General features: G+C 54.7%; 1 protein-coding gene across 2 annotated transcripts; it reads right to left on the reverse strand.

The window, feature by feature from the left end:
* Positions 1-1,743: 1,743 nt before the first annotated feature.
* AVPR2 (arginine vasopressin receptor 2) lies at positions 1,744-6,019 on the reverse strand. Of its 2 annotated transcripts, XM_051968349.1 has the most exons (4): positions 5,974-6,019; positions 5,211-5,288; positions 3,264-4,112; positions 1,744-2,897 (listed from the first exon to the last, which is right to left on the reverse strand). In XM_051968349.1, the coding sequence occupies exons 2-4, from the start codon at positions 5,233-5,235 to the stop codon at positions 2,692-2,694; spliced, it is 1,080 nt and encodes a 359-aa protein (XP_051824309.1). In that variant the 5' UTR covers positions 5,236-5,288; positions 5,974-6,019; the 3' UTR covers positions 1,744-2,691. The 2 variants fall into 2 exon arrangements, with proteins under 2 accessions (XP_051824309.1, XP_051824310.1); XM_051968350.1 differs by lacking the exon at positions 5,974-6,019 and having other exon boundaries at positions 3,264-4,109; positions 5,211-5,643.
* Positions 6,020-10,390: the final 4,371 nt, after the last annotated feature.

Consider the following 10,390-nt stretch of genomic DNA (forward strand, 5'->3'; position numbering starts at 1 on the left):
GTGTTTTAATATTGGAGAATCAGAACTACCCAGGGAAGGAGATGCTGTGATCCCCACTTTACAGGTAGGGAATCGCAGGCCAAGGTGGTGACTTTGCCAACATCACACAGCTAGGGAGGTCAAATAATGGACTTGGCCACCTAGGAAGAGTTTGATTCAGCTGAAGGATCCCTGCTGGGGAGCAGGTACCCAAATAGGAAGTGTGAGAGATCTTGCAGATGTTCCTGGGCAGGACCTCTGTGGAGTGAATTCTGGGAGGGTGTCCCCAGTATGGGGGATAAGTCAAGGTGCAAAGACTTAGGATTGGGTAATGTGGCCCTGACTCCCAGTTGGCCCTGGTACCAAATCCTTTTTGATTCAATTTCCCCAGTCTTTTCCCACCTGTTCTGGCTCATTGGGATTAATGTCACAGCTATCTCTTGGGTCTCTCAGAATCTCAAGAGTTCAGAGGTCATCTGGTTCAACCCCTACCTGGCTAAGTACAGTATCCCCAATAAAGAGCGAGTCAGTTGACCTGGAGGATACCGGAAACTGCCACCTCCTAGTACTCCTGGTTGTATCCCTTGGAGCCAAATAAAACAGGTCTAATTGGGCCTCAACATAGCCATTTGGATGTCTGAAGATCACTTAGCCAGCTGGATGTCTGAAGATCACTTAGCTAACTGTGATGCAGGACATAAGGGCCCAGTTCCTTGAGCCGATTGTTACGGGACACAAGCTCCAGGTCCTTCTCTATGCTGTCTGCCCCCCTCTGAGGGCTATCCAGTTTATCAATGCTGCTCCTTAAACTCGGGTTCCCACAACTGAACCAAGTCCTCTGGTTGTGGGGCGCCTGTCAGCTTCCTCCTGAATGTGGCCTCAGTTAATACAGCCTAATGGCAAGTGGCTGCCTCCACTGTCCTCTGAGAGTGTTCAGCTTCCTAATGGATAGACCCCCCAGAGTGCTCCCATGAACCTGAGCCTCGTTCGGCCTACCCGCTGAAGTCACGGTGGCACTGGAGCCTCTCGGGAATCACCTTGGCCTTGTCTTTCGATGTTTACTCAACAGGCCCCCGTGCTCCGACCAGGCCTCGCCAGCTACTCACACACCAGGCCTGTGCCTTAGCTCGCACCCTCCTCCCATTTGTTAGGCCACTTCTCTTTTCTACCTGCCCCGGTTCACTAAGGTGGTGGTTCAGTGTGACCGTGACTACTGGAGTCTCGGCCCATTGCATCTGGCAATGGTCACTAGTAAGCTGTGGGACTTTCTGCGGGGTGGGGGGTAGGAGGTGGGGCTGGGCTAGGAAGGAAGAGGTCAGGAACCTCAGGCTATCAGGTATACTGGCTGGAGGGAAGTGGACATTAGAGTCAGGGCCAAGTCATGGAAAAAGTACTTGAGCAGAGGCTGAAGCTGCTATAAACAGGGTGAGAACAATGGGATAGGGGTAGTGGAAGCTGGGGGAGGGGAGCCTGCCCGGCTCCTGGAATTAATCCACAGGGGCCCTGGTAAGGCCTTCCCCCTGGGCCTCTGTGTGGGCAGACCCCTCGGGCTTCCTGGACGGAGGGGTGGGCACATGATGTGTGCGTGTAAGCGTGCATGTGCACACGTGGCGTTCAGCTTGCCCCAGGCTGTGTGTTGTCTCTGGCTCTGTGAGCAGGTAGGTCCTTACCGGCTAGAGCAAAACATCTGTGCTCACACGTGGCCACGCGTGGCCATCCACCCCATGCAGCCGTCACGCCTTTCCCAATATAAGGAGACTGCCAGGTTGTAAAGTCCCCATGTGGGGAGAGTTTATTCAGCTAATATCTCAGAGCGTGGGGTCGGCATGGGAGGCTGGGGGCTTGTCCATGCGTTGGGGTCAGAGCTGAAAATCCAGGGAAGGGATGGCTTAAGGATATCTTGGACAAGGAGGCCTGAACGGAGCCCCCAGAGTTTCTTTCCCCTAGTCCCAGGAAACGGCGCAAGTCCTTGGGCCAAAGGAAATGGCCCTCGAGTCCCCAAGTCCAAGGGATAATCGGAGGGTGTCAGAGTCCAGACCTTTCATTTTACAGATGGAAAAATTAAGTAAGTGAGGGGAAGCGATTGGCCCAAGCAAGTCAAGGACTGACGCGGAACTAGAACGTAAAACTCTCGATTTCCTGTACGGGGCTCGTCCCGTCAGACCCGATTCCCAGAAATTCCAGGGGCCTCCTGTCCTTTCCCCCCTCCCAGCCTCCACCAGTCAACGAGCATCTATTAAATACTTAAGTGCCAGATACTGGGGATACAAGTAAAAAAGTGGGGTAGTTTACCCTCAAGGAACTGACATTCTAGGGATATGGTGTGTGTCCTGAGAAGTGAGTACGGGAAGTAGACACAATAAATACCGGGTTTGGGGGCGGGGGGATCAGGAAAGGCCTTTTGAAGGAGGAGACCCTCGACCCGAGCTTTAAAGGGAGCGAGGGCTTCTGAGGGCAGAGGGCAGAGGGCAGAGGGAGAATATTCCAGTTACAGGCAATAGGCCGTGGAATGGTATGGAGGGTAGGGAGGCACAATGTAGGATCTGCCCAGAAATCCAGGCCTTTAAATGCCGGAGTATTATCCTCAAGGCGTTAGGAAACTGCCAGGAGCAGGGACCCGATCCGGTTAGACCGTGTGGGAGATGTTGGCCTAGGCAAGGAGCTTTCTGGAGCCCAGGATGGGAGCCGACCCCCCATGGTCTGCCCGCAACCTCAGGAGGATGTGTCCTTGGTGAGAGAAGAGCTGGCAGTTACGCAGGAGTCGTCGGGGGGACCGAGGCTGGCCAGAGCCGGCGCCCGGGAGCAGCAAAGGAGGCTGCGCAGCTCCAAGGAGACGCTGCTACTGAAGAAGGCGTAGATCCAAGGGTTGGTGAAGCTGTTGAGGCTGGCCAGAAGCATGAGCAACACAAAGGGAGGCCCTGGGAAGAAGGCAGAAGACAGAAGAGAGGTGGACGCAGGGCAGGGAAGGGGGAAATGGAGGGTGCCTAAGGGACGGGCAAGAAATGACCGAGCGATGGGAATATGGGTCAAGTGGGACCGTAGGATGAGGGACGGAGCAGGGTCCAGAGGCGTGGGGTCTGCCCTGTCTCCTCCAAGTAGGCCAAGGAGGAGGCGAGGTTGAGGACAGGGAGAGGGGATAAGGGTTTAGAGGAGTCTGTGAACGTGGCCCCCCCACGTGCATCAGGCTGGCCGTAAGCAGACGTCTCGCTGCTCGTCTCAGCTTTCCGGGAAGATCTGTCTGCCCGCCTGCACTTGTGTGTCAGAGTGTACGTACTCAAACTTACCTTCCCGGGGTGCCTGGGGGTCCCACACCGACCACAGCTGCACCAAGAAGAAGGGTGCCCAGCACAGCACGTACACAATCACTATCACCAAGGTCATTCTCACCGTCTTGGTCATGGCTGCTGAGACCCGGGCACCCTCACTAGGCCCTACGCCACTTGACCTCGGGGACAGGCTGGCGTGGATCTCTCGAAAGATGAGCACCTGGCAGGCAGCGATGCCCGCGGCCGGCGCCACAAACACCATTAGGGCGATCCAAGTGACGTAGGCCCGGAGCCCCCAGGGCTCGATGAAGAGGGCCCAGCAGTCTAGAGTCCCAGTTTCATCCCCCACCTCCCGTTGGCTGAAGATGAAGAGCTGGGGCAGACTGAAAAGCAACGAGAGGGCCCACGCGACCAGGATGGGTCTATTCCAGTGAGCCCCACCGTGGCGGAATGCCAACATGGGGCGGCAGATGGCCCGGTGGCGGTCCAGGGTCATGGCCAGGATCATGTAGGAGGAAGCGTACATGCCCACCATCTGCAGATATTTGACGGATCGGCACAGAAAGTCAGGGCCCTGGAAACGGTCCGTGATGTCCCAGGCCAGCTGTGGGAGCACCTGGAACAGGGCCACGGCCAGATCGGCCAAACACAGGTGGCCGATGAAGACGTGCATAGGGGCCCAGCGACCTCTCCTGCCCCTTCGGGCCAGGGCCCCCAGCACTAGCATATTGCTCAGCGTCACACACACAAACATGGCTGCCAGCAGCGCCACCTCGGCCTGGGCCAACCACGGGTTTCGGGGTTTGCCGCCGCCGCCGCTGCTGGTGTTGCCGGGGAGGCTGCCGTTGGAGAGGGGCCCAGGGGCTGCTGGGAAATGTGGAGAGACAGGGAGAAACAAGAACACGGGTAAGAGGAGAGTGAGCGAGAATCTTGGTGCAATTCCGTCCCATGTTGAATCATAGTGAAAAAAGATCAATCACACTATAAGGCTGAGCGGGGGCGCTTTTGAGAGGAGGGGGTGGCTTTGAAGACCATTTCTTTCTTCCTTCCCCTTTCCCACACCAGATAATAACTTCCCTTAGTCTGAACTAGAGCCGGCAGAGAATATTTTTCCTCTCCCTGGGGGGTAAGTAAAGGTCAGGATGGGTGGGGAACCTGGATCAGAATAATCTTGGAGAGGGGAGTTAGAGCGGGGCGGGGGGCGGGAATTCGACTCCTGGTTATTTACAGGACTCATGGGATCCTAGAGCTAAGAGCTAGAAGGAACCCCAGAGGCCATTGTGTTCAACCTCATTTTTACAGAGTAGGAAACTGAGGCCCCAGGATGGGAAGGATCTCACCCAAGGAGGGGAAGGATCTTGCCCAGGTCACTCATAGGATCTAAGTTCAGCCTTCTCATGTGCAGCTACCCAGATACAAATCCAACATAGCACACACATCAGTCTCCATGTCCATCCGCTCCCCATATACACAGTGGGCGTGCCTCAGTTCTGCCATCCCATTACATTTGGGAGGACAGGGCAAGGGACAGGCTTTTGCCACTGGGTATTGAGGTGGGGGATGGGGGAGGTGATAGTGGAGGCAAGAATCCAGCTCTCCCAAATCTTTCTCCCCCACACCCTGATCCCACCTCCCCCTCCTCCCTTCCCCCCAGCCCCAGACAAACGTCGGAGCAGCCATCGGCCCCACCACATTCCAGCTCCGAGGGGGCCGCTGCAAAGAGTGGGACCCAGGTAGGACGAGGCCCGCCGGGGTAGGACGAGGCCCACCGGGGCCCGGGGAAGGAAGCCATCGGGCACGTTGGGCGGGGTACCCGGTCCCTTTGCCGGCCTCCTCTCATTCCTCCCCCTGAACCTCCAAACCAGCTGGGTCCAAACGGAGCCTCCCCTGTTTCTGCGCCTCATCGCCTCCCCTCTCTCTGCCCTTGCCCCCTTGGCCACGCCGCGAAGGTGGCGGGAACCTTACCTGACGCCGTGGAAACTCTCAGCATGCTGGACACAGAGGGCACCCTGGTGTCTGACCCCTCTCCTCCGCTTCTGGGGCCTGGAAGGGAGAGAGCCCTATGCTGCGTGCTGATCCCCAACCCCCCCAAGATCCCGCCTCTGCCATGGGACCCCAGGGGCAGCTGGGGGCAGCGTCGGGGTAGGGTGGAAAGGGCAAGGCTGAGACAGGCTGGGAGGGGCGGGATCCGGAGGCCCCTGCTGCTCCCGCCGGCTCCCCGGGTGGGTCAGGTTGGGATGGATGAGGGCCTCGGGGTGATGGAGGCGGCGCTGTCTGTGGGTAGGGAGAGTGTGCGGATCTGTGGGAGAACCGGCCCTCCTGGGAAAGGAGGCTGAAGGTGAACGAGGGAACGTGTCCGGGTCTGCTCTCGGTTTAATATAGTCCCTGCTGCTTTGGCTGCAGCCAGAGCCCTCCCTTCCTTTTCCTTTCCTTTCCTCCCCTTCCTTCCCTTTCCCTTCCCTCCCCTTCCCATCTCAGCCTGATCTGGCCCAGGGCTGTGAATGCAGAGCCAAGGGCAGGGAGAGAGTGTACAAATGGGGGTGGGGGGGCGCAAAGGGATAAGGCAGGGCTGGGCCCTGGGCCAGATCCACAGAGATCGAGAACAGCCAGAGACCCGGCGAGAGACACCAAAGAAACCCCCAGGAGATAGAGGAGGAAGTCAGGGATGCCCTCCAGAGACCCCACAATGCACCAAAGGCAGCCACTGAGGCCCGGCCCGGCTCCTCACCTGCTTCAGCAGCTCCTGCTCCTGCTCCTGCTCCGCCTGCCTCTGATGCTTTCCATCTCCCCCCTCCAGACCAGGGCCCAGCTCCGCCCTCCACAGGCTGCCCCCCCCCCAGGCCCCCGTGAGCAAGGAGGGAGGGGCCTCAGATCTGCTCACACACACCTGCCCTGCCCCACCCACTTCCTGTCCAAGATTGGGGGGGGGAGGAGAGGGGGAAGAGAAGGATGGGGGAGCCTCCACTGCCACTACCATCTCCATCAAGGTCCTAGGCAGCAATGACTGCTCTGCCCTGGAAAGGGCCACAGATCCTCAGCCAAAGTCCTGATTTTTCAGCTGGGGAAACTGAGGCCTAGACAGGGGACATGATTTGGCCAAGTTAGGAGCAGGGAGCAGGGCCAGAAGTCAGCCCTCCCGATTCCCACTACTGGTCCCGAACTCTTTGGAACACCATTTTCTGCAGCTTTGTCCCCACCCCAAGATGGGGGTGCTCAAAGGCACTCCCAGACGCCCCGAAGCAGACGCGCACAGAAGCACGCACCGCTAGGCTCTCGGGTCCCCTCCTCCTCCCTGTCTCTGGGATTGCCATCAAGCCGGGGTGGCTACCCCACCTTTAACGAGGGGAGGAAGGCATGTGCTTGGCTGGGGGTGGGGTTGATTTCACCTAAGGGAGTTCGCTTCCTTACGGGGAAAAGCAAGAATCTCAGCCTTCCCAGAATGGAGCTGGGACCTTCTCCTGCTCTGACCCATTTTCCTGAGTCGTGCCTGCCCCTTCTGTCCTTCCCACCCCCAAATTAGGAACTCGGCCAAAGGGGTGGGAAGGAAGAAAGGGGAAGAAGGCACTCCTTCCCAGCCCAGGCCCACTTCAGAGGAGGGACTCCTTGGTGCCCATGCCGCAGGCCTGCCTGGCCCTTTAATACACTGCTCTCCATTCCCGAGTCTGCCATGGGCACTTCTGCATTTCGGCCTGGGAGATGGGGGCGCCTGCACCAAATTCGGGCCCTGGGACTGACCGATCTCATCGCCTCTCTTGGGCCTTGGGTTCTGGGACTGACCGATCTCATCGCCTCTCTTAGGCCTTGGGTTCTGGGACTGACCGATCTCATCGCCTCTCTTAGGCCTCAGCCTCCCAGACTAGATTAGCTGTTCTAAAGCTATGGTCCCCAGGCACCTCGCTCCTGGCCTCAGTTTCCTCTCTAGAAAGGAATGGCCTTGGATTCAAGGACTGCTAGGATCCTTTCCTGCTGATCCTTCAAGCCTCTGATCTTCTCACTTTTATAAGTGAGGGAGAACCCCCTGCTGGGAGAAGGTAAAGACAGACACCCTCACACACACAGCTCCAAAATATTCAACTGGGAAAGGGGCAGGAGAGCGACAGTCACGCGGGGAATAATCCCAACCTGGGACTCTCAGAGACCCGGAACTTCTGAGTCACCTTTGACATTGGCACCGTCTGTGGTCTCCGTGATCTTAATGAGGTCTCTCCTGTATACAGTTGTCCCTTCCACACTGTGGGAGTTAGTGACTCGGCATCTCTGCCGCCCATGTGATCTGGAAAAACCATGTAAAAAAAATTTTTTTTGGGGGGGGTGAAGCAATTGGTGTTAGGTGACTTGCCCAGGATCACACAGCAAGTAAGTATTAGTGTCTGAGGCCACATTTGAACTCAGATCCAACTGACTCCAGGGCCGATGCTCTGTTCATTGTGCCATCTGACTGGTCCTCCATGTAATATTTTAACCCTCCCTTCGTACTGAGAAGAAGTCTGTATTTTTTCTTTTTCCTTTATGGGGTGTTGATATTATATAATACTATACATGTATTTTATGCATTTCTGAGTTCTAAACGTCTTCTGTATCATCTGCCGGCCTTCACGTGTCCACAAAACTCTCCCAATTCCCATTTAATTTCTTATGCCGCCCCATGACATGTGGAAGCTGCGACGTGGAAGGACTAATACACTGTTGCTCGGCTTGGGTCCTTCCGTGGTCTTCGTGGGAGTGGCACTGCCCAATGTGGCTGATTTTAGAGTCCGGGCCTCTTTGGACAGCGGGAGTTGTTAAGAGATACAGAAAGCCAGCCTTCCTATCTCTTGTTGTGTGCTAGAAGATAAGCGCCACTTGGTGGGACTGCTGAACAGAGACGCATTCGCATCTGCTCTAGGCCACCTGAGTCTGGAAAGGTCCAGGTCTGATGAGCCAGGCTGGGACTTGGGCCTTGCCTCCAGCTGTGTCCTGGTGAGAAGTAACATTTCTAAGAAGGGCAGCCCGAAATTAAGTGCCCTGGCTAGGGTCAACCAGCTTAAGTTCTAAGGACAAGTTTGAACTCCACTATCCTCAATTGCAGAAGCACTGCTCTCTCCACTGCACCACCTAGCTGCCCCAATGACATTTCACTGAGGTTTGATCCCGAGATTAGACCTCAAGGCCCTGCTGCTTCTTCTGTTTTGTGTTTCTTTTCCAGAAGCAAATGGCAGAGATCCTTCCAAAAAATGGGCATTTCTAGCCCTGGCCGTACCTCAGTGGCTCCGAATAATCATCGGGTCCCAATCGGCTTTTGTGTTTCGTCGGGACGATGCCGTAGCCGAGAGGGCTGGGCGAGCCCAAAGCAGCCGGGCCCACCAGATCTGGACCTTCTAACCCTTGGGCGGCCTAGAGCCAATGTGAATGTATAGATCTGTTCGGCAGAGAAAAATAAAGATGAAGGACCGTTTTGTTTCCTGTATTTCTCAAAAAGCACCCTTTTGAATCATTTGTGTTTCGAGAATTCCTTTTGTGGTGGAGGACATAAATAGTGTCCTATCCCTAACTCCATTTTGCCCACCAAGTACTCTTTCCACGAAGAACTTTCTCAGTTTCTTTCAGGTCTCCTTTAGACACGAACCATCGCTCAACTCTGTTTTCTAGGCTTCCAATGGAGTTCCACTTTGGGGTGAGGGTAGAATCATCCAGTAAATATGGCAATAATTGGATTTCCTCCCATTGGGGAAAGCAAGATTCATCCCGAGGATGAATCTAGGCTGTCTGGGAATCCACTGCCAAAAGTGTTGCCCTCCCTACCCTTCACCCCCCTCAGTAACGGGTGGCAGAGAAATAAAAGCAGCTCAGCAAGAGCAAGCGCTAATCACCCAAGTGTGGCGGGAAATGCCATGTTCCCTATCAGTGCCCCTTCTCTTCAAAGAAAGGACGAGAGACCATGTTCTCATCTGCCCTCCGGGACCAAACTCCATGATTCTAATGGGTGATCAGTTCTCCTGTTGTGTTCTCATTTAGATTGTCATAGTCGTTGGGCGTGCCATTTTCTTGGTTCTGCTCACATTGTACAGCCTCAGTTCCGATACGTCTTTCTACGTTTCTCTGACGTCTTCATATTTGTCGTCTGCCAGGGGAGTCATAGTCCATTATATTCTTGTCTAGTCATCATCCAATGCATACTTTCAGTCAATGAGAATCTATCAAGTCTGCGTGACTGTTCAGAGAAAGAACCGATGGAGCCTGAGTTATATCAAAGCATGCTATTTTCACCATTTTTCATAGTTTCTCCCTTTTGTTCTGTTTCTTCTTTTGTGGAAATCTGTTGTTATGTGATTGCACGGATGTAACTGATATCAAATTGCTCACTCTCTTGGGGGGGGGATAGGGAGAGAGTCTGGAATATAGACTTATAAAAAATGAATGGTAAAAAATTGTCTTTACATGTAATTGGAAAAAAAGAAAAATACCATTAACAAAAGGATCTGTGTCGTCTTGGACAAGTCACTTCACCCTACTTGCCTCAGTTTTCTCATCTGTAAAATGAGCTGGAGAAGTAAATGACAAACCACTCCGGCATCTTTGCCAAGAAAACTCAAAATGGGGTCACAAAGAGTCAGACACGATTGAAATTGTTGAACTACCAAACGAGCCCTGAAATAGGCACTGAAGCAGTCTCTGTCCTCGGGGAGCTTCCATCTGTTGGAGGAGACAGAATATCCATATATACAAAATAATCGCCGAGTGATTTGGGGTATGGAGGGATGAGAGGGAAAACTTCCTAAAGAAGGTGAAGACAAACGAAGCGAGTTTTGAAGGAAATGAGGGATTTTCCAAGGTGGAGGTTAGGAGGGACAATCTGCAGAGGTTTAGGTTTGAAACAGCCATCGTTGGGAGTGGAAGGGAGATTCACTTAGGGAGGAATTGCCTTGTGAGGACCCAAGTAAGATTAGATAATAAAACTATCGGTTCTTATGATTTCCTCCCGTTCCATGGGGCAGCACGTGAGCGGCAAGAAGGGGGCGGATGGTGCAGGGCAGCGGTTTGGCGAGGCGTGAAGCGGCGGTGGGACGACAAGGAAAGGGATTTGAGGTTAAGGCGCAGCACTGAACTGAGGGACTAGCGGGTCAGGAGATCGGGAAGGAAAGAAAGTGAATCAGAGTCTGGGAAAG

This window comes from Antechinus flavipes, chromosome X, assembly GCF_016432865.1.
Source record: "Antechinus flavipes isolate AdamAnt ecotype Samford, QLD, Australia chromosome X, AdamAnt_v2, whole genome shotgun sequence".
Classification (NCBI taxonomy): Eukaryota; Metazoa; Chordata; class Mammalia; order Dasyuromorphia; family Dasyuridae; genus Antechinus; species Antechinus flavipes.

What these genes read in the sequence shown, in the direction of transcription:
- AVPR2 (XM_051968349.1), bottom strand. Translation starts at nt 5,235, where the DNA reads ATGCTGAGAGTTTCCACGGCGTCAG. An exon ending in GAGAGTTTCCACGGCGTCAG is followed by an intron (nt 4,113 to 5,210) that starts GTAAGGTTCCCG and finishes CACATTTCCCAG; the next exon opens with CAGCCCCTGGGCCCCTCTCC. An exon ending in CCCCCAGGCACCCCGGGAAG is followed by an intron (nt 2,898 to 3,263) that starts GTAAGTTTGAGT and finishes CCTTCTTCCCAG; the next exon opens with GGCCTCCCTTTGTGTTGCTC.